Source organism: Calonectris borealis, chromosome 2 (genome assembly GCF_964195595.1).
Source record: "Calonectris borealis chromosome 2, bCalBor7.hap1.2, whole genome shotgun sequence".
NCBI classification, from domain to species: Eukaryota; Metazoa; Chordata; class Aves; order Procellariiformes; family Procellariidae; genus Calonectris; species Calonectris borealis.
The window spans coordinates 38,593,360-38,617,745 of record NC_134313.1 but is presented as its reverse complement, the minus strand read 5'-3'; the positions used below and the strand labels follow the sequence as shown (position 1 = coordinate 38,617,745).

General features: G+C 37.0%; 1 protein-coding gene across 1 annotated transcript in view; it reads left to right on the top strand.

Annotated features, from left to right (window-relative positions):
- C2H8orf34 (chromosome 2 C8orf34 homolog) overlaps positions 1-24,386 on the top strand; it is a 169,649-nt gene that overhangs the window by 22,192 nt on the left and 123,071 nt on the right. Inside the window, exons 2-4 of the mRNA XM_075140648.1 lie at positions 10,237-10,384; positions 11,381-11,515; positions 20,218-20,346. Coding sequence (XP_074996749.1) covers positions 10,237-10,384; positions 11,381-11,515; positions 20,218-20,346 — 412 coding nt within the window. The remainder of the gene's footprint in view (positions 1-10,236; positions 10,385-11,380; positions 11,516-20,217; positions 20,347-24,386) is intronic.

The following is a 24,386-nucleotide window of genomic DNA, read 5'->3' as shown; positions in this document are numbered from 1 at the left end:
AGAAATGTAAAAAAAAAAAAGAGCTTGTAAGAAAACTGATTTTAAACAAATTTTTAATGTTAACTGTTGCCATGGACGTGTCATATTGTAATTTTTTCCTCACTCCAATACTGCTATCCATAGAGGAAGTTGTCTGAGTAAAATATCAGGCCTTCTAATGTGACTTCTCACCACCAGTTTTTGTTATACAGCTAGCAAAGTTTTGACAGGCTTTTAAAAGGATGAAATATGGAGTGGAGAAAATTGACATTCAAAATGAACAATCTAAATATTTCACATATATGAAGGGCCATTTTGTTACATATAAATGATATAAACTTGACTGACTTACTGGGAAAATTCACGGAATACAAGCATTTCTAACTTCTACGATACATCACAGCCTGTAGTATCAGATTTACGTTAATGTAATTTTACAGCAAATAAATGTCTTTTAAAAAGAGAAGGAATTAATGCTTTTATGTTTTAGGTAGAGTTTGGATTGCATATTATGAATACATTATTGAGTATATGAATTACCATTTACCTCAGTTGTCCAGTCATTACAAGGATAATGAATGTATTTCCTTGAATATATGCAAAATACTGGAAAACCTTTTTCGCTCTTTTTTACATTGATACCCATAAGAATAATAAAAAATACTGAATATATTCAGTATTTCCAGCTATGCACATTTTGCCCCCATGTGTATGTATTTTTTCTGCATGAGAGCAGAAATCCTATTCCTATAAGAAATTTAAATTATTGTATTTAAGCCCTGTTTTTAAGTTATCTAATTCAGATTGCTTTGAAATGTTTCACTGACCATTTTCTGAGTTAGTCTGATACTATCAGTACTAGTAAAATTCAATACTGTGAAATTCAGCAGTGCTGAAACTCTTGGTGTTAGAAAATAGTCTTTACTTAGGCTATGAATTTATTTGGGGTGTGGCTGAGCCCTAAGCTTTTTGGAAGTTGACTTTTCTCTTCCAATTGCTTGTGCTCTCAGCAGCGCTTTGGCAGCTGACCTAAACTAGAAGTTCGTGGCAGCAATCAAAGGCAGTGACTGTCTAGCACAAGCGTATTAGATTCATGCTGCCAGTAGGTACTTTGTGGTTATCTACAAAAACTTAATCTTATTATTCACTTGTGTATGCTTTTTGTGTGCAATAGACAGAACAGTAGTAGCGAGCCATGTGAAATGGGGGAGAGAGGAGCACAGCACCAAACTATCAAACTTGTGGTTCTGAAGAGTTTGCTGTAAAAATAGATTTGACAGTGTTTTCTTTGAGGCCATGCCACTGTTGGTGGAAGAAAGCCCGGTGCTCACCTTGTACCTACCAGTGCAGTGAAGCGAACAAGGGAATTAGGGGATGTTGCTTCTGCACTATAGCCAGGACTGTTCTTTGCTGGTTGTAACATTGTTTCAGGCAATGGGTGGGATGGGTGTGGACCTTGCTCCTAAGTTTAGGACTCCCAGTTTAGGACTGGGAATTATCAATGTCATAATTCTGATATTGTGGGTTTAGATATTATAATGTGACTGTCATTGAAAAAAAAAAGAAAGTGTAAAATCATGTCTTGCATAGTAATTTTCTTTAAGCACTGACAAATCAATCGGTTTAATTCCCCTAAACTGTGAGTATAGGAACTAGAAAAAAACATGAGAAGTGATGAATATGCAACATGTATTTCTGATAAGTTTGTCTTCTGGTAATATATCAGTAGTATATCTAATGTGTGATCTAATTTAGAAACATGTATTTACATTTTTTAACTTTACTGGGATAAGTGATCCGGGGGAGGGGGGAAGAAAAAAAAGCACCTGATAGGTGTGGTTGGTTGCTGCACACATTTTGAAAATGTGTATTGTTCAAGTTTTCCATGGGATGCAATTGAAAGGATTTCCATCAATCTGCAAAACATATTTGCATAGTTAGATTCTAAAAAGACCTAATGTTTTTTTGGGTAGGCTCCTGGAAGGAAGGAAATGCTTGCAATTCTTCAGTCACAGAGCAGTGATCTAATTCATCAAGGCATTTTAATCATGCATCTGGCTTTGTAATTATTTACTTCTCATGTATAAAAAATACCTAAGCTTAAGTCCTTTGCTGAGTCAATCCCTTAATATACTAATTATTTTCTTCATGAACAGTGTTCTTTTTCTGATCACCAATCATAAACACTTAATAATCATTACTGTAATGGTACTGTACTGGATCTGGCTGGGATGGAGTTGATTGTCTTCGTAGCAGCCCATATGGTGCTGTATTTCAGATTTGTGACTAAAACAGTGTTGATAACACACCAGTCTTTTAGCTATTGCTAAGCAGTGCTTGCACAGGGTCAAGGCCTTCTCTGTTCCTCACTCTGCCCACCGGCGAGCAGGCTGGGGGTGGGCAGGAGGCTGGGAGGGAACACAGCTGGGACAGCTGACCCCAAGTGAGCAAAGGGATATTCCACACCATATGACATCATGCTCAGCAATATAAAGCTGAGGGTAAATTTTCTGAAGTAGCTGTTGCCTGGGGACTGGCTGGGCAGTGGGTGGTGGTGAGTGATTGCCTTGGCATCACTTGTTTTTTGTTTTTTTTTTTTCCTCTCTTCCCTTTGCTTATTAAACTGCCTTTATCTTGACCCATGATTTTTTCTTGGTTTTACTCTTCCCATTGTCTCCCCCATCCCGCTGGGAGTGGGAGTGAATGAGCGGCTGGTGGGTGCTTAGCTGCTGGCTGGGGTCAGAGGTAGCCACAAGAATACCTACTGCTTTAGTTCCTAGTATCACCCTCCCTCAGAAAAAAAGTTTGTTCCAGGTAGGTAGAAGCTAAGTCAGTGAAGCTTAAAGTGGAAATATGATGTGATTTTTTTAACAGTTACAGTAATGAATCATTGAACACAGAGGAACAAGTGGCTTCACCTTAGACCTTGAAATTGGAATAAGATTACTTCAGCTGATCAGAGAAAGATCAGCTCTAGCCTGTTGAGTTAGGTTTTAGGAAAGGCAGTGATGTGCAGTCAGTGTTGTTTTATGGCTGTAATTTAAGGAAATCAGTCCAGGTTGTAATAGTCTTTCCTAGCCTTTATCTATGAGTAATCCTTTCGATGAAAATCCTACAGACCTTTTAGAAAACCAGTAGTTTTCATTTTCTCTTGGTTGAACTGTGAAGTGCCTTGCTTTTAGGGTAGAATTTCCACTGGTTGATAGAGTGGGTGGAAACTAAGGAAGATTTCTGAACTACGCTTTAGGGAAACCTTACAGTGTTTCTGCTGTAACACGAACTACTCTCATTTGATAAATCGTTGATGAGTTCAGATAATGATATGGTAGGCATAATTCCACAAGCGTGAGATTGTTGTGCAGAGATACAGGACTGCTGAAGGAAGTGTAAGCTATCATAGAAAATCTTTGTGATTTGAAAACTGTGGGAGAAAACGTGGTAACTGTTGACGTGCTTGGTGTTTGAAGGTATTTTGTGAACTCACAAGTGGTATAATACATTTGAGACAATGATATTTGAAATATCAAGAATAAGATAAGAGGGAAAAAACCCTCAAAGGATACCTAAGTAAAAAAATAAAGCAAGAGGTTCAGGTAGATATTGCAGGTTATGATGTGCATGGTGGAGTTTGATAAATTGTCATGAGCTTACTCATTGAAACTTCGGAATTGTCCAGCAGACCTCATCTATGCAAAAGGTTTTTGTTTCTGGATCACTTAGTAGGATCAATGATGCATATTTTATCAACTATTACATACATGGGTTGGATTTATGTCAGATAGGGCTAGTTCATCCAACTCAGGAAACTGATTATATGATTTGCAAAGGGTTTGTAGTGGAAAGAATATGTTGTTTCCATTCTGCTCTCCCGACTCTCCCCTAAACATATGGTTAGTAACGTAGCCCCAAAAATTGGTCTTCTGTTAATAGATGAACATTTAAGGAGGACTGTTAGCTATTCAGTGATGTTTGTTTTCAGACTCCCTCTTATTATTCTCATTGTATGATCCAAAAGTGTACCAATTTTGTATATTGGAGAGTTATCAACCCGATTTGAGATACTGTCCTGGTTTTGGCTGGGATAGAGTTAAACTTCTTCCTAGTGCTGTGTTTGGCTGCCCTCCGGGTTAAACTATGACAGATGTGAAAAAAAACAGTTTGAGACTTTGAATGGTAGTTGTCCGAGTCTGAAAATGTTACCTGTGCCACTAGTCCCATATTGTATATTTCCCTACCAGTGCCACCTCTAGGGGAATTTTGTTTGTTCCATAATATCAGGGCCACCATATCAGCTTGGTACTTTCTCTTTAGTTGTACGTCCAAAGTAATTTCTTTGTGGGGTGTGTGCCATGCTGTGTACTGCAGTTTTGTGATATTAAATTTAGCTGCACAGCTAGCTGAAATGACGGGAATGAGTACTGTTGGGGCTTTGAATGAAGAAAGTGTTGATTGAAAATTTTTTAGTCAGTTCCAGGTAAAAGTGAATATTTTCACAAACAAACTGAATGGGACTATTAATCCTGTAGACGTTTGCACTCAACTGTTTTTTTACCTTGATTAGTTTGAAACAACTAGTGTGGTGCAGGCACGTGAATTGTGTTTATGTGGAGATTTGCTGTGTGTTGAATAATTAATTTCATAGGGAGACGTGGTGATAATTTCATGAATGCTTAAAATATGTTGAATTCCATTTTGATTATAGTCTACAATGTGATTTTCTTCTTTTAATTCTGAATTGCTTGAGAAGATTTAAAGCCTAGCTATTTTCAGAAAGAAGGATGCTGGTATTTTTCCTTCCTTTCAATAGAAAATAATCTTTTGTGGTAGAAGCAGTGATGTTTACCCTTCTGCTTTCATTTAAGAATTGCAAACTTTTAGCCAGTAAGAATAATGTTGAAATTTACTTTTTTTTCCTTTTTTTTTTATTTCCTTGCTTTATTACTGCAGAAATCAGAAAGGGATTCTAAAGAAAAAATGTGTCAATCACTAAAAAGTTCATTAAACTTACTTTCCTTCCACAAGTTTTCACTCAATTTTGTATCTTTTTTGTTCACTTACAGACTGGTTGAAGTGATTAGCAAATGTAAATTTAGATGTTTGCCTGTCTTCTAAGTGTCTAAGCTCCATTGTAGTCAATGGATATATATAAATAGCCAGTACAGTCAGTGGAGCCTGGGGAGCCATTCTTCTTATCCCAAGTGGACATACACTGGCTAGTCAACTGGGAGCTCTCTAGGCTCCTTGACTTCTTCATCGACAAGATCAGCGTTGACATCGGTGTGAAGACTGCTGTATTTAATTGTCTTAATTTGGAACTGAATCCCATCAAAACCTTGTAGTTTAAGCTAAGCCACCTAGTCTCTTTGTTTGGTCAGGAGAGAGAGTCAGACATCTTCTGAGGGCAATTTACTCTGCCTGCTTTAAACATCTAATTTAAACCATGAAATGAGAGCATAATACAGCCAAAATCTGTGCACACTCTGCCATAGTCCGTAGAAGTCTATATAGTTAAAAACAAAACCTGTGATTGTTGTGTAGTTACTGTTATCAATTACAGGGCAAGACAGAATGTCTCTTAATTAACTTAATAACCTGATAGGTATGTTTAGACATAGCTAATTAGAGCTTTCTTGTAATTTGGCCTATGATTAATAGACTGTGAAGACTGTTTCATTTGTTTTAAATGCATGGACAGTCACAAGGAAATTAAAATTTGAGCCTGCATTGTATAACTGATAGAGGACCTCAGGATAGCACAATAGTGAAAGATTATTCTCTTTATAAAGAATTAATATATTAAGTTGCTAGTTTAGACCTGTTTTTTTCAACATCTTTTGCAGCCTTATCAACATGTGTGTGAATCTCTCTCTTGGAAGTATCCACAGATCAACTTTTGCAAGTTTCTTTTAAAACAGTCTATCTTACATAGTTTAATAAAACTAGTGAATGTAAAAGCATATGAAGATACATTACAGAAGAAAGTAGAAATAACTGGTTTCATTTTTGGTTTGCACAGTGGAAGGTAAAATTCTTGGAGAAGTTAACTGCCAGTTTTTCTGGACCTTATATCACCTTTCTGCCTGTTCTTTCTCATTCTGGTCAGGGCAGAACCTAATTTGGGGCAATACGGTGGGGAAGCAGCAGAAATGAATATATTCACCCTAGTGCTCTGGTCTGTAGTAATCATGCAAGTTCCCTTTCACTCCTTTTCTGTGCTGCAGTGTCTCTCGCGGATGCACAGGGAATTAATACCTATTGACATCTGAACAGGCTTCTTCACTTGTTACACGGCTGGAAGGGAGAGACTGAGGGGAGTCCCACTGATAGAAAAGACAAAAGAGTGAAAGGAAGACATAGCAGTGGAAAGAAGATAGGAGGTGAGAGATAATGGGTAGTTCATCTGGCAGCATGGAGACCCAATCCTCCATGACTTTTTATTTGTTGTTATAAGGCATACTGTGCACAGAAGAACATGTTATAAAGGTAGACAAAATTTTTTATTTTTCTTATTTGAATTAGTTGAAATTGGGAACAAGTAGAAAACGTAGAAATTTGAGCTAGAAAGGCAAAAAGTATAGTTAATAATTTTAAGAGACATACATGTCTTGCATTTCTGTTTTCGTGCATAGTTGAAACTTATCTGTTGAATTTTTCCTCAAGAAATGAATCTCAGTTTCAATGTTCTTGTGCCATTTTTATTCTGCTGTTAATGCAGAGACAGCTTCATTGAGACTAGTTGGTCATTTTTCCTTTTTCTTGTGAAGCCTTGCCTACTTAGCACACTGTGAGTCAGATCAGACTGCTGCTAACCAAAAAGAAATTTTATTTTTATAGCTTGTTGTACCCTTTAGTTTTTCTTACTTAATACCTTCACTTTTGTCATCTTTTTTTGAACCACTTCAAATTTGTAAGAGTATATTTAGAGTACCATGTAGTATGTTATTCCTGCTGTCTATTAAGATGTCATCAGAGAAACAGATGAGAGCATCAAATAAACTTTGGATAGTTTATCAGAAGTTTAAAATATTTTATCTTTTACTAGGGAATGGTGCTAAGATGAGAATATCCCTAATAGGCATTCCTAATCTGTAATGTCTTTTCATCTTCAGTGAAGTATATGTTTTTAATTAAAAAGTGACCTGAGCGCTCACTAAGTACAGTTACTACCTGTGTGAAGTTTTTAGCTTTTTTTTGTTGGGTTTTTTTTTTTCTGTTTTGTTTTGTTTCTCTTCCCCCACCACCCCTCCACCCCATGGCATAGCCAAGCAACCAAACACAGACAGATAACGTATTTCCTTGTAATTGCCAATTTGCTGGGGATGACAAAGAGTCTCAAAGGAAGCATGAGGTTGAAGAGCACGGGTTGGGGACTGAGCGGATGGAGTTAGGTCCCTTGATGGACTGGGTGGCAGAATTTGGTAGGAGGCTAAAGGCAGTGAGGATCATGGAGTTGTGATCCTACTTCTGGGATCTCTGACAGTGTGTGTGGCAGGGGAATATGGAAGGAGATAACACCTCCTGCATGTGAATGTGGATTTACACAGAGCATATGTCTGAAGCTATTACCATGGCTGTTGTTATCACCGGTTGGGGTGGAGGTGTTCTTTGCAAATTCAGCAGAGTTCAGGAACCCTGCTGTAATAAGTTGGAGACCACTTCTACACCTTGCTTGGAACAGCTTGAGAAGCAAATCCCTAAGAGCTTTTTCACTCCCTTTTGCAACGGAATACTCATAGTAAGGAGCTATGTCTTCCTTAAATGGCAGGGTTCATAATCTGAGTCACCTTTGTGTTGACTTAAAGTTGTATTTACTTCTAGTGACATCTCTGGAAGTGCTTGAGGCAAATCAGTTTGGGGCTTATTACACAAATAAGTAGTATTTTTTGGAACTGCATACTATTTTGAGTTTATGAGGATTCCAGGAATGCTATTTCTTTTTTGCTTTAGGTGTACAGGACTGGTACAACTCATTTGTTACTCCAGATAGATAAAAGTAGCTTATATCTATAGTTCTTTCAACTTTTCTAATTGCTGTCACAGATTAGAACTGATTGTGCTCTGGGACGGCACAGATCTCTGTATCACTCAGGCCTTATTATCCATAAGTTAACAGTAGATAAAAAAGTGGTGCTTTTGAATAGGAGCTAATTTCACATCACCTCGGAATAACACTTTTTTTTTTGTACTTTGTGCAATTAGGTTCTTTAGTTTTATTGCTATGTCTCAGAACAAGGTAAAGAATCCTATAATCAATTTTATTTTATTAGGTCTGTTTCTGTTAATTAAAGACCATTTCTTCCTGTGACAAGCAAGTTGGTGATGGCAATAATCAAGTAGCATTTGTCTTACATTGACATGTAGACATTTTAAAATTTTTCATCTCTGTATTATCTTTTTTAATGATACATTAATTTTGGAATGTATTATTAATAGACTGTCACCCATGCATGTCTTTAAAAAATTAATAGTATCAACGCATGTATCTCAGTTTTCATCATCTTGTTTTTATTAATCTAAGACAGAAAAATAGTTTTCAAACCATGATTCAGAAAAATTATTTAATTTACAAGTCAGCTATTACAGATCGACACTTTTCCTTTGGTAATAGAATCCTCTGCAGTGGAATTCCTACTGCTATTGTGGTCCATTACAAGCACAAGATTACATCTTTTCACTTGTCACTAATTCTGCATTTTGGCAGGGAAAAAAAAAGGTTTGCTGTTAGAGTGTTGCCAAGCAACCAAAATATTAATTACTCCAATTTCTGGATTTGTCTTGTGTGATGTATATCAGAGGGTTTCTCCTACCTTGGTGAGAGACAGTCTAGATGAAGTTACACTCCATAGCTTTACCATTTCTAAGATTAGTAAGTAGCTTAATTTCTTCCTGTGGAGTTCCATTTCAAAACCAAAGACACTTTTTTTTTTTTGGTTCCCTGTAGATAATTATCAGAAATCACGTCACAGATGATCATGTCTTCACAAGACATGAGATTGGGCATGTTTTCTCCTTTTTGCTTTCTGAAGTTAAATTTCTCTTTCTGAAATGGAAGGCTTATTTCTGTCTCTTGGAGTGGGCAAAGATAACTTGCTGCGTCTTAAAAATCCTGCATGCTGTTACTCATGTTTACTGTTATTTGGTATACTCCCTTTTAAGTATCTTCTTCGAGTACAACTAACTGATGGGAGTACCAAGTCAGTACTTGTACTTGGTATTTAAAAAATTATTCATTAAATGAACTTGTGTGGAAAAGATGAAGCGGAGATAGACTTAAGTGTGTGGAAGTTATGGTAAGATTTATGTTTGGGGGTAGGTGAAGAGAGAATAAATGCTCTTAATAACTTACCCAGTTTTTTTGTCCTGATTTTGTTGTACATTCCTGTAATTTTTTACTTCTGTGGAGCTTTTTCGTTTTGCAGTGGCAGCCACAGATTTCCTATGGAATTATGTGGATTTCAGGGTCACCTCCCATATTAGTCATTGATTTCCTCTTGGGGCATGTGCCCAGCACAGAGCCACAACTTCTTTCTGGATTCCTAATCTGTATTTTATGTCTAGGGAGCCAGGAAGAACCTCAGCAGCAATATGGAGAGTGCTTCTCATTCTGCAGCCCTGCAAGGCCAGGGTGTATAGCAGCAATTATAGTATCAATGCATGGCATAGGAGATGGTTTCCTGTTGACATTGTGTTCGTATCTATGTCTGCAACAGTGTAATAAAATATTTGCTCATGTCTGTACAATAATATTTTGGAGGACTTGCTTTAAGAAACGTCTGTCTGTTTGATCAGACCTTGGAGTTCCCAGATACAAATGCATATTCTAACCAGATCATTGTTCCATGTCTGGGTGAGATCAAAAATGCACCAACCTTCATGATACACCAATTTCCAATTAGAAGAAACCTGGATATATGGGTCAGAGAAGAGCTACTCGCTGCTCTGAAAAGGTGCTTGTTCTGAATGGTTAAATGAACAGTATTCAGATTGTTTTGGGTAAATTTGAGCAGGTAGCGGGGGTTGGGTTGTGTAACGTAAATTCCAGTGGACAAGTAACTCTATAGGCTAAGAGAACTTCAGATGTGAACACTTCATAGGGTGAAGCTAGCACTAGTTTGAGGAGAAGGGTGTTTCTGGCTGTTTTATTCAAAGTTGAAAATGAGCTTTTCCTTTATAAATGCTCCTTTACTTTTAGTAAATACAAGATTAGTTTAGGTGCAATATTGCACTAACTTTTTGTTTTGTTTTAATTTTCTAAAGGAGTTGATGACCAAGCTGATAACAGAGACACCTGACCAGCCAATCCCATTTCTAATTGATCATCTTCAGTCCAAACAGGGGAACCGCAGTCAGCTTCAGAGAACGTTGTCTGGCTCTGCTGCGCTTTGGGCAGAGAGTGAAACATCAGGTATGTTCTGTATGCTGGAAAGGGCTAGTCTCCAGTATAATCTTCCCACACGTTCGTCCATGATTTCCTGGATGCACGTGTACCTATTGAACAGGTACTACTCTGTGGTTTTGAGCAGGCACAATAAATCCTGTTTGTCCGGGATATACTGAATTTAATAGATATTGTTGTCTACCAGCTCAGCCTATTTACATATCATGTGAGTACGGGTCAGAGTTATAGGGTGGAAACAAAACCCAATCTCAATGAGAAAGAAGGTGCATATAAAGGTCCCTTGATTCCCCTGCTGTCCTCTTTGCTTTCCCTTTCTCTTTGCTTTTCTTTTTCCTTCCCATGGTGTATTTGTGCCCGAGATTAGTCTCTGTTGAGGTATTTTCTTTAATCATACACATTTTTAACAACCCATCATTCCAACACTTAATGAGAAGATGCTATTACTACTTTATGAACTCCAGTGTGAATAATTTATGATTGTAGATCTTCAGAAGCATAAATAAAATTTCTGAAATAGTATCTGCTCTGATTCTAAAGTAGAAATTTTAGCTTTGATATTCTGGTGCAAGCTACTATTAGAATGTTGGTTTTGTATTTAAAAATTGACAGATGATCTGTTTCAGACTATAATAGATCTCAAATAGTTGCTGATAGTCAAAATGTTAGTTGCCTGGCAAATCAACTTTTTATTTATATCAAATGTAAAGTTTTAAGCATAGGCTGTCAAACGTGTAAGAGAATAAATGGAGGTTAAGGACTTTTTCATAACAGAAAATAAGACGTTGTGTTTTTAATGAAAAACATATTAATGAATTTCTGAATTTTGATGTTTAGGAGACGGAAGGAATATATGAAATTTAGCATAAATCAGAAATAGGAGAACACAAAGAGCTGACTTTGGTTTGAACTGATAGGTCTTGTTTTTTCTGGATTAATTGTTTATTAAGTCTTTGAAAAATGACCTACAAATGGTGTAATTGCCTGATTTGATTCTTTTAACAGAAAATAAGGAGAAAACAAGGAGAGATTTTAGAAGTTATGATAAACCTTGGCAGGTAAATGCAAAAAAGCCTAAGAAGTCAAAGAGCGACCTTGCCGTGTCCAACATTTCTCCACCGTCACCGGAGTCCAAGTCATGTAAGAAAGCTTCACTACATTATTAATTTGTGCATACTTCCAAACCCGTAGTATGTTTTTCTGTTGAATTAGGATTAAAATGGAAAGCAAACTATGAGCGGTTGAAATGGCTAGATACATATGCTAGAAGGGTTTGATTCTTGCTTTACTTTCACTTGAATTATGAATATTTAATGCCCTATGTTGTCATCTATAGATAGAATTCTAGATAGATAGATAAAAAAACAGAAGAATATCTGGGTGTCATGAACAATTTTGTGTTCAGATACTGATTATGATTTGATGTTTTAGTTTGCATTGCCGTTTATGCATGTGTAAAATCTCTTCTGTTTATATTGGTTCTAATAACAGATTTTTTTCAGTGGGTCAAGCAATGCAGAATTATGAACAGATACTGTTCATGATATGGGAGCAGTGTCAGCAGAACAGGTGTACTGCTCTGAGAGTTGCTGAAGGAATCTAAATGTACACTGAAAGAAAAGGCAGGACAGAAATCTAGTGACTGAAGAGAATATTGTCAATGACCAGTAAAATAGAAGTAGTAAAAACATAGGCAGCAAGCCTTAATGAAATGTAGTGCTTCCTATGTGCTGGCTATTAAAGAAATTTAATTTTTAAGCTTGATTTTTAATGGATTTTTTACACAAATAAATATATCTACGATATACATACATATATATGTATAGGTACACACACACACAGAAGTGTGTATGCAAGATTTATTCTCCAAAATAAATTGCAAAATTATATTTTCTTCTGTTGACTATTGTAGCTCTTTGAAATTTTTATAATAGCCAAATTTTTTTTAATAATTTGGAGTGTGATTAGATGGACCAGATGAGAACAGAGATATATAGTATGCTGCAATAGAAGGCTTGCTGTCTTTTCTCTAAAAGCAAGGTGGGGAAGTCTAGACTTCAGTGGAGTCAAAAGAAAAATCTCCCAGTGACCTCAGGTCAAAATATAGCACAGCAATGCTTAAAGTAAATCATGATAGATTTATGCGATAGAGACACTGTGCTTTTGCGTAACTAGCAGTCCTGTATGGTTATAAAACCTTTTTGATTGAGAATAAATAACTGTAACAAGTGAAAAATAGCCCTACAGGTAGGGCTGTGTCCCACAGCACAGCTTTTCTCAGGACTGTATTGTCCTAGCAAGATTTATGGATTATTTTTTCTGGAAATGGAGCATGTGTCTCTGTTTCTTCTTCATGAAGCACACTCCCTGCTTCAAAAAGACTCAAATTTGATCATCAGTTCCACTGTGCCTCTCTATGGGCACATGCATTTTTAAGTCAGTCCAAAAATAGCATGTGGATTTTCATTAACTTTCAAGAGTAAGTAGGGATATTCAGAGAAGTGGTCATAGTCACTCATAATCTGAGTCTAATCTAATGGTCTTTGCTGGATAACAGCAATTTATGGAGATACACTGTTAGAAACAGTGGCCAAGGGTGTTGTGAGCTGTTCCTGTCATCATACTATGTTCTTCTCCTCCTTCTCAGTGCTTGCACTTCATACTCTGTGTTACGCATCATGTAACTTCCATGCCATCTCCTAAAGATCTTAAGTTCTCATTCTTTAGCCCAGGTAGGGTTGTGACATCATGTCAATCGCTTCTTTTGTGCGCCTACTACAAGTTTCATGCTTGTTGGTCCTTAGGTTGTCCCAGGACAAAGAGGAGGCTGGGCACTCCATAAACTACCAGGTCACATGTCAAGCAAGGAAATAATTTATACATCCATAATAAGACTGGACTCAAGGATCTGTCCTTGTAGACTGAAGGGCATCTAATAATGCTCTTCAATTGGTAAAGCTTGCTCTCAAGCTACCCAAGTCCTTAAGTCTAGCAGCAGAGTTACATGGCACTATATGGGATTCATTCTAAGCATGCTGAGAGAGGAGACTAATGTCATTGCAAAGCCATTCTATCATCACTGAAAGGTCATGATGATTGTGGGAAGTTCCTGATAACTAGAAAAAGGCAAACGTCACATTGATTTTGAGGAAAGGCAAGAGGATGACTTTGGGGACTACAAGCTGGTAAGCCTAACCTCACTCTCTGGGAAGGTTATTGAGAAAATTTTCCTGGAAGCTGTTCCCAGCCACAAGAAGGAGGAAAATGTGATTGGGAACAGCAAGCATGGATTTATGAGTTCATACACGCCTGATCAGATCAACCTGATTGCCCCCTTAGTTGAAATAACTGGCCCTGTAATGAAAGAAAAAGCAGTGGATGTTTAATACCTTGACTTTAGCAAAACCTTTGTCAGTCTCCCATAGTATCCTTATAACTCAATTGGTGAGATATGGACTAGATAAGTGGACAACAAAATGTGTGGAAAGTTGGCTCAACTGTTGGGTTCAAGAGGTTGTGACTGGCAATGCAAAGTCCATTTGGAAAGCCTATCACTAGTGTCATGCTTAAGGGACTGGTACTGAGACCAATACCATTTAGAAGTCTTTCTTAATGTCTTGGATGATGAGGTAGAATGTTCTCTTAGCAGGTTTGCAGGTGAGACCGAATTGTGGGAAGTAGTTGGTATTCTGGGTAGCAGGACTGCTATTCAGAGGAATCTCAACAGGATTGAGGAACGGACTGAAAGGAACCTCATGAAGTTCAACACAAGCAAATGCAAAATCCTGCATTTTGGATGGAATAACCCTGAGCAATAGTATAAACTGGGGTCTGAACGGCTAGAAAGTAGCTTTGCAGAAAAAGACCTGGGGTGCTGATGGACAAGAACCTGAATATGAACCAGCTGTGGCTGTGTGCTCTTGCAGCGCTGAAGGTGACCTGCATACTAGGCTGCATTAGCAACAGTATAGCCAGCAGTGTTTATTTTGCACTATTGCGATGGCATCTGGAGTACATCATGATAGACAATGGTGTACTGGAGCAAGTCCAGTGGAGGTCCACCAAGATGATGAGAGGGCTAGAGCATGTGATGGACAAGGAAAAGCTGAAGGAAACTGGTTTGTTCATCCTGAAGAAATGAAAGCTAAGGGGAGATTTCATTGTCACCATCAACTATTACAATGGAGGGTGGTAGAGAAAACATAGCCAGATTCTTCTTGAAGGTGTGTAGTGAAAGGACAAGCGGCAACAAAAATTATACTGTGAGGGTGGTCAATCACTGGAGCAGGTTGTCCAGAGAGGCTGTGGAATCTCCATTCTGGGAGATACCCAAAACTCAACTGGATAGCCTGAGCAACCTGTGCCCTCAATGGACCACTTTTGAGCAGCAGGTTGGACTAGAAGACTTTCAGAGGTCCTTTCCAGCCTAATTATCCTCTGATTCCATGCTTTTCTGTTTACGTCCTTTTCTATTTTTTTGTCCATACCACTGTTTTAAACCTTGATTCCTCCTATTATTTTCGTGACTTACTCGCCCCTGCAAATATTTGTCTCTGCAGCTTTTTGAAAATACCTGTCTATTTGAACTACATTTTTTTTAGTTGCTATCAGAGGCTGGTTTCAACCATGTGCCTTTTTGTCATAACTTGCTGCTTCTTTTATTTTCTGCCATCAACCAAATTAATACTGACTTTTCTGACTTTTTTGTGCTGGGTTTATGCCAAAATCAGGGGGTATCGTATGCCCCTTCAAACACTCAGATCAGCAGAAAGAAAGCATGTACAGAAGCCATTTATTACGCTGTCCAGACGTGCACAGCATATTCCATTTGTTTTGTGCCTTCAGCAGGTACCTCAAACATTTTTGGGTGCCATTGTACATTTTTTTCCAAAGCCTCTCCAAAGAGGTAGTAAGGACTTGTCTGAGAAACAGAATGTTTTGGGCCTGCTGAGACCTAAAGATTTACTCTCAGATTTGTGTTTAAAACAAACAAAACAACCCCACACCTAACAACCTAAAAAGCCCCCCAAAACTGCCAAAACAAACCCAAAATGTAATGGAGTCCATCAGCTGTAATGTGTTCTGTTGGAGAGCTTTCATCTTATGACTATCTTGTTCAAATGATCCTGAACTTGTAAGTTTATTCAGAACTGAGAATTGTCATTTCATAGGAATCTTTGGAAATATCAGGAGAATTGATTTATTTAGTTAGAAAACATTTTTTTACTTCAGCAGAGCTGATGTTGACGATACTGTGCATGTTATTTCTGCACAGATATCTCTTCCTTATGCATTCAGCTTTTTTACTGGAAAGATTCCTCCAGTCCCTCCTCCTGCCTGTTACGATCTCAGCTGCACCTGAAACAAACACACAAACAAGAAACTGTGGTATCTAAGGGATCTGACCACTTGTGTGGTGTGTGCAAAAACATAATTAAGCAGAAGCTGCTGCTGTTGTCTGGCAAGAATGAGGCTTGAAGCTGGGGCTCCTAGTGTGTGTGTGTGTGTTTGTGTATATATAAATATATTTAATGAAATGTTCAGATGATCCCATCCTGTATTTGAAGAAGAACAAATTTGGAAGTTTCTAAACAGTTTGTGAAATAGACTTCTTGCTTCCCAGCTAGCTACTTTTAGGGAAAGTAGGTTGATCTCTTCATCGCCTCCATATTAAATCAGATCACAGATCATCCTTTCACTCTGCTTCAGTTCATCATTCTCACCATATCCCATTTACAATTACAATGTTGTAATTGTACTTCTAGTTGCCCTTGGTCAGTCTAGGACTGTAGGCCATCATCCTCTTAGCCTTTTAATATCCAGGTACTGTGTAAACCAGTTTGGCTGTATTACCAAAGAACCCTAATCTGAATGCTGTTGCGAGATTTAAATACATGAGTAATTTTATGCTCAATAATAACACATATTTTTGCTTGAGATATAAGGTGGCCATACAATGTATTAATGAAATGTAGGATTTAATGAGCAACTGGTGTGATTCTGTCTGCAACTTGAAAAGACATGTATATATAGATAAAAACAGTACTGGTCTTGTATCATCATCCAGTAAAAAATAAAGGTCTGCTGATTTGTGACAGAATTCATAACACATCTGCAAATGAATCTGACATGCATTTGTCGGGGGGGTGCACCACCAGAAATCAGAAAGGCTGGAAAGCATGTCTTTGCAGTCTTCTGAGATGAGATGGGGAAATTTCAGCTCCATAAAGGGAAAACTGGAATATTTCTATACAAATGCTATGATGTAGATGTGATAAATCTTCTGAATTGTAGGCAAATAATTTCAAGAGAAAGTGTTCCATAAATCTCTCAAATAACAGAGATGAGGTTGAGGCAGGTAATGTGGTGAGAGATTTAAAATTACTGATATGATGATTTTGAGGAATGAGTGAGTATAATAAAGAAAGAGGAAGGTCAGAATACTATGAAAGGATTTTACTAAGTGTTTAATGACATATGCATGGAAATTATATATGATGGACTTCATACATACAGAAGAAGAACATGTATTTCAAAAGATCGCAAGGAAGGGTTGTATGGTCTTTATACAGTTCTGCATACTTCACACAAAGCCATCCATTTGAAAATGACCAGTGCTTGTTGATCCTATAGTTGGGAAGATACAAGTTTATATTTTAAAAACATTTGTAAGCAAGCAGAAAATGAACCTTGAAAGGAGAGACACATGCCACATGATGTAATGAAGTAGATTTTAGTTTTAGTATCCATTCATTAGTTGGAAGAGTAGGTAAGTAAGAAGAACTCTGTCTTCTCTAGAAGTAATAAAAATTTCAGTCAGTTCTAATTCTGCTTAACTTCCCCCTCAGTTTTGGTTCAATAGAATGAACCAAACTTACTGTTGAAACAAATTCTTTTGAAACCTAGAAATGTTCCATGACAGCATATCTGTTTTGATACATTTTCACTGAAGTACAGGATGGTTCACTGAAACGCAGACTGTAGTACACCAGCATGCAGAGCAAATTTCCACCATGTTTTTTACTGGTTTCCCACGATCCATCTAGTGAGATGCAGTCCAAGCTTCCTGTGTTTGTGGGACATATCTCCGAAACTAGGGACCTGACCATTGTCTCTTGAGCAAGTTTCCCTACTTTCCAAGGATAGAGTCTTGATACTCTCATTTTCCTGATGCAGGTTGGTCCATATACTCGGCAGTTGCTGATCCTGGGGAAAGTTCACAGTTGTTGAGTAGAACTTATGTGTTTTTCATTCAGCTTCTGTCCCATGACAAATTTTAGTTCAAAATGGTACGGTTTCTCAAAAATTCTGTCCTTTGATATTTTGAAAAATGTGGTTTGTTTCAAATTGACATGATACCAAATTCCAGCTTGTTGAAATTTTCTGCAACCTGGAAGCTCTAAGGTTTGGTTATCTTTGTACATGGTTTTACTACACTACATTATTGCCTGTTTGTATTTTGGTGGTACTGTGAGATTTCTGTGGTGTGGCGAGTTCAGTATAAACATGGAAAGAAAAGTCTGTCAAACTGCTGGTAGGCTAGAGTGAGTGATGCTGTAGAATATAGTGTTGGTACACTGAAGGGAGAAAATGAGATGGCTGAAAAAGCAGGCGGTAAAGGAGCATGTGATCTCAATGTAAAACAAAGGTGAGTGAAAACAGAGAGACCTCATTATAAAATTTCTTTTCTAGTTTACTAAATATTTATATTTACAGTTAGTAAAAGTTTAGAAAAAATACTAGATGGAACATTTTGTTTTCTGTAAATAAGAAAAAGGATGAGAAATACTGAAGTTGTGCTATTTAATTTAATTAAGCTACGGTCTATGAATGGAGGCAATTTTTGGTCACACAAAAATTTAGATAACTTTTAACTAACATAGTGGTTCCTGAACCAGGGAATTATAAATTAAATGATTGGCATTTAAAAGTATGAACAAAAATTATAAGCTGTCCATCTAGGTAGAAGCTAGTCATACCCTTGTATCTTAAGGCCTGTATTTATTCACTAGGAACCACCATAGCTCATTATTTACATTGTCCTCAGAAGGAAATACATGACTTGTCTTTTTTGAACACAAAGCAGAACCGGACTCTGAGACTCCAACTTGTCCCTCTCTTCCCTTCTCCTTACTGAAGCTTCCTCTGTCTCTTTCCTCCTACTCTTTTCTCTGTAGGTACTTTTTAATGTCTCCTTTGTCTTCTGTCTTTGAGGATGTCTGTAATTGCAGTCTAATGTATTAACTTCCCTAATACTTACCCGGGTTCCTGAGTGGATGTTACAGATCAGAATATAGTCTGGATTGTTAGACTGTGTACAGATGTCTGGTTTGAAGATGGCTTGGTTTATGTCTACACGAGATGGAATCACGTTCTTTGTGACAGAAGGACTTAAACATACCATTGTCCCATTTATTTAGCTGGAAAAGATGGCTATTGACTTAATTTCAACTTTCCCTTGTGTAGTTGATCCAAAGTGGAGCAGATTTTGTATTGACACAGAAGGCAGTCAGCAATAAGGCAAATTTCAATAGCAACAGTTATTTAACACATTTTGTAATAGCTACCAGAACTCGAAGTCTGAGCACAATTTCCCCATACCATCATAAAAGCACTCTGAAATTCCAAATGATCATAAGATACCACTTTTTTTGCACGATTTGCAAGTTTCCTTCTTAGCATGTAATGAAAATGAAGTTTGTAAGCATAAATTAGTTGACAGTTGTCAAAATAGTAAATAAAAATTTCAAAGCTGGCCAAGATGTATTGGACATTATAGGCTTTGTTTTTGAAGTTATTTTTAAGTGAATAGTTAGCAACCATTGATAAATCTAACTGGTCCTTTCTGTTGGGAATGTGGACTAGGCATCATCATCTTCATACCAGCACGTGCAATTCTCAGCATGGTAATGCTATGTTTGGAGACAACCCGCCAACATTTGGTGGCGAAGGCAGCAGGTAGCTTAGTTCGGAACACTGGCAAAAAGAACATGTTAAACTGCAGTTCCAGGGAAAGCATCATTTTTGTTTTCATTTCTACAAATTGTTCAAAATGTTCACATTGGTCAATACAGCTCTATTCGTTGTGGGTCCTACATCTCAGAAACTCTTTCTCTTCTTCCGTGCCATTGTAGGTAAAGTTAGCTCAGCAGTTGAGAAACTGTTATTTTAAAATTAAATCAAAGGTTTTGGTAATAGATAATGAGTATGAGACTGTATGCTCAGGACTGTCCTTCCCTAAGGTCGAGTTTGTTTAAGTATCGGAGTAAAGATTATAGGCTGTACAGCACAAAAAATAGGGACATATTTTGTTTCACTGTTTTTATGAACTGTTACCTACACTTTATAATTTTTTAAAAAAAAATTGCATATACATGTTGTTTTAAAAGTTTTACCTAAAATATTTCTTTTTTCTTTTTGATAAAATGACTAACAAAGCCAAAAGTACCAGTTACTCATTTTCATTTTGACATTTTTCCTTATTGGCCCTAGGACACACAATTCTATTTTGATGTAAATCAAGTACCTTCATGTGCAATATTTTTATTACATTTTTCTGTTATCGCATTATTTTTATTGTTTTAATTGTTAATATTAATTATCCGTGTTTACCAATTAATTCAGTCGCAAGAATTATCCCAAGTATGCATTTGTTCATAGATGTATTCATTTTTACTTCACATTGACCAAAGAAAATATTTCCAGCTGTTAAAATAAGAGGATAGTTAAGTAATTTCCACTCAAGGTACTTGAGCTTGTAAACTCATTGTGCAGCTTTTTTTCTACTGTAGGAGACTGAACTACCAAATCTAAACTTCATCTATATATCTGTGTACATTTAGTGCCAAGGTCAATAGAGCATCCTAAATGGGATTGGAGGACAAAACCGGAGAACCATGATTTTGATGAACTAAATCATATTCTTCAAGAGAGCAAAAAACTTGGAAAAGCCCTTGAGAATCTGTCTCGCAGTAAGTTGATTGATTTTAGTTTTTTAATGTAACCATGCAGCCTGAATTGTAATTTGGAAGTATATATCAAGAAGGTGGTCTTCTGTTCAATGAAGACCGAGTTCATTGACATCGGCAGTTACAAATGAGGTTTACAGAATGTCTTGAGATAATTTAGCAGTTCTCCTGCTGACTGAAACTACTTCCCCTGCACCTCCGTTTTTGTTATATTAGTTTTCTGCCAGTTTAGTGAGCTGAATTAGCTCATAACGAGATCAACACAAGAGGCTGGTTTAAGGAAAATGGTGGGAACATGCAGCAGTAAGACTGCTCCCTTGGGTGGTAGCAGTTAGATTAGATTAACCTTTGTGAAAACTTAACCTCATTGATGGAGATTAGACCTGTCATTGAAAAACAATTAGGTGTTTTGTATCCTTGACCCCACTTAATTCCTTCCAGTTTTCAAAAGCAATTCAAATAAATATTTTAAAGCATCTCAAATAAATACTCAAAAACATGGTAGCCAATTGTTTCATAACAGAACTCAAATATTATCCCTTAAAAGACATAGTCAAATAGGAGCAGTGTTTAAAAATAGCATGGTCACATAAGGAATAGCTCTGAGAATTACTGGATATGATGAGGAATAGCTTTTTTTTTTTTTTTTTTTCCTTTCCTGTAGAAGAGAATTCTGAAGTACATTGGTGGGAGCAAACACTGCTAACAGTTATCAAAGTATGAAAAGTGCTCTCTGCCATGGTACATGAAAACCAAGTATGACATGGTCTGGGAGACATTTGAATGAGAAATATTTTCTTTCTCCTCTCATTAAATTTTATCCATGGCCCTTCTTGATTCACTGGAGAAATTGCAGATGGTGAAGTCAGAAACAGAGCTGAATGAAGAATAGAAGATCTGTTTTGTGGAGGATTTTGAGATTCAGCATTTTTCCAAATTGTGTCAAATACCCAAAACTAATTTGCCCAATTTCCCTCGCTCCCAAATGTTTTAGGTTGATCACAACAATTTATATTCTGAGCAATTTTCATATTTATATTAATTATAGTAGTATAGTTACAGGGCTCTCTTCAAATACATTTCTAGTAAATTGGTCTATCTGCCTTTAAGGAGGAGCTAAACCACCTCCAATGAGGGTCTCTGATTTGCAGCCCCACATTGCCTAACTGTGTTACTGTGATGGGTGTGAGTGTCATTTTCAAGCCTTTCTCCTTTAGAGACTTGTAACCAAGCTCAACAGAAATTTTTCAATTCTTTTTCAATTTTTCAATTTTTTTTCAATTTCAGAAAGGGTTATTTATTCACTGTCTGGAGATACAAACCAATCAGATGTGAGAGTTCAATAATAAAGGACTAAATCTACTCGTCAATCCTACATCTTTGTCTTTCCTTGTAAATATTGTGTAGGTTCCACTGGGCTCTGGCTTCCTTATACTTAAAATATAGTTTGCAGCATTCTGTACCTCTCTTTGCCACAGAGGTTTCTAACTGCAGTGCAAAACACTGCAGCTCTTCTGGGTCCTACACTTGGACTGGAGGTGAAGGTACCTGGTCAGTGTTGTTGGAGTCAGGTTTTCATAGAGTTATTTCACAAATGAAACTTTCTTCATTATTTCTTGCTAGTACTTGACGTTTTCTGATGATTTATCAAGATAACGTGGAATTTAATCCTATCCCCCAGAGTGCTTTAAATCACTTGCAGCCTGATACTAAATTCACTTTCATGAATGTGCTCTCTATTTCTTCATCCAGATCATTAACGGAAATATTGTCAGACTTCTTCATGATTCCATTTCAGATCTGACAACCAGCCCTTGAAAGCTACTCAGTAAGTGCGTTTTTTCCCACCAGATGTTTATGTACCTTGCAGTGATTCACCTAGAATGTAGTTCTCTAATTTGTTTACTGGAGTATCATCTAGGACAGTAAACAAAGTCTTATTATAGCTGAAGTATTTTACATCTACTTCCTCCTCTTATCCACTAAGCAAGTTTCCCAGTTGAGAAAGCAATTAGACTGATTTGATGTGATTCATTCTTGATAAATTCATGTCGGCTGGTTCTTATCACCTTTCCTGTCCATTAGATATTGATAGTTGTTTATTTAACAATTTTGTCAAATATTCTTGCTGCTGTCAGATTTAGGCTTGCTGGTTAGTAGTTCCCCACATCTTCCCTTTTTCTTTTCTGAAGAAAGATACGGTATTTGTCCTTTTCTGTCCTCTCCATTCCTGAAAGACAGTTGCTATTGGATTAGAGGTTTCTTCAGCTAGTTAGTTAAGTGCTCTAGAATGAATTTCACAAGATTCTGCCAACATGAATGTATCTAAGTCATCAGAATATCTTTCAGCTTTCCATCATCTGACTTGCAGTTTTTCCTCTTAAAATCACTAGAGTTAAACATCTGGCCACAATTAATTTTTTTTTTTTAAGACTGAAGCAGTGAAAGTATTGAACACTGGGATTTATCATCTATTGTTTGCTTTCCTTCTCTTTGATGTTACAATTCTGTATTTTACTTTGTCCTCCTTTCCTAGTGTATTTATAATATCTTTTCTTGTGGCTTTTTTTGTTCTTTGGTAGTTTTCACTCATTTTGCACTTTAGCCTTTTTGGTTGTATCATTTAAACTTGCATCAGATTAATCCTAAGCTGTATGTCCTTGTTTCCAGTTTTTGTGCTCCTGATTTTCAGATCATTCCAGGAAATAGATCTGTTCTGTGCTGTGATTTCTTACATGTTAGGATGATACAAAAGTTCAAAATGAAAAATGTGAAAAGTTTGAAAAAAAAGAAAAGGTATAATTTTGAAAATAAATATGTTTTTATTGTTCTCCCAAAGGTAGAATACAGATTGCACATAGCACATATCTTAGAGGGTTTCAATGAATAGACATGTCTAGAACTTTAAAAGTGTAAGACACGTGAAACTCATTCTGTACTGTACCCAAACAAGCATCCTATGTGGTGAATTTTACTAAAGCCACGCCAAGGTCCTGTAGCTACCTTCTCCAGTGTTAATGCTTGCTTTGGGTAGGCTAGTCACTGCTTTTGATTCTACAAGCACGACTGTAAAGTCTATGAGTCTGATGCTACATTTGATACTAATCTTGTTTTGAAGTAGTATGGGACAGGCACTGGGCTCAACAAATAGTTGAGTACGCAAATGACGACAATGTACCAACGTATCAATGGCTTTATACAGCACCCTCTCATTTCATTCTTCAGTATTTTAACAGGGAAGAGTGCCACATAAAACCAGATGTTTGAATTTAAATGAATTTTCCATCAAGTCCTGGAATTCATTTCCATTTTTAAAGATAAGCTTTGGATCTTGTAGTGAGTTTCCAGGACTTCATTGCCTGCTATGCAGCTGACACAGCCTGTGAATTAAACTCTAGTTTCTATTGCTTCATTCACTATATAGTCTAGATGTCTGCTTTGAGACAAAGCTGTGCACTTCACAGAAAATTAAAACTGCCTGAAAGCTTTGGAAGGTGAGGCTCAGGCACTTGGATGTCGGGTCTCTCCTATGTTCAGTCCTCCTAGTGATTAAAACTGAATTTCCTTATATTTGGAGCCCTCCTCCCAAGCTCCATCAAGACAATACATGGGCAATTCTGTGCTGCAGTAGATCTGAGAAACTAAAAGTAACTTTGCACTCAATGTTAGCAGTATCTTGTAAGCTTTGAGAGACTGGAGAAGAGTATTGCCATAATTATGGTCTAAGTGTGTTGGAGCTCGGTGATTTAAGTATACTATTTTCCAGAGGCCCACTCATGTGGGAAACCTGGGTTTCGTTTGCTTCTCCAATTAGCTGTGTGTCATTGAAGCGGATTTTGAACTATCAAGTCAACTACTTAGGGGAGATTTTGGTTTATGAAATAACTTACAGGAAAATACTGCATTTCCCTTGTGCATGTTTCGTTTTCTTCGATTGCAAGGTCTCTCATCTTTATTGCCATCATCCTTCTTCCTCAGCTGATCATAAGTAAGAAAAGTTCCATGCTGTTTCAAATATATTCTCTTGTATTTCCCCTTCTGGC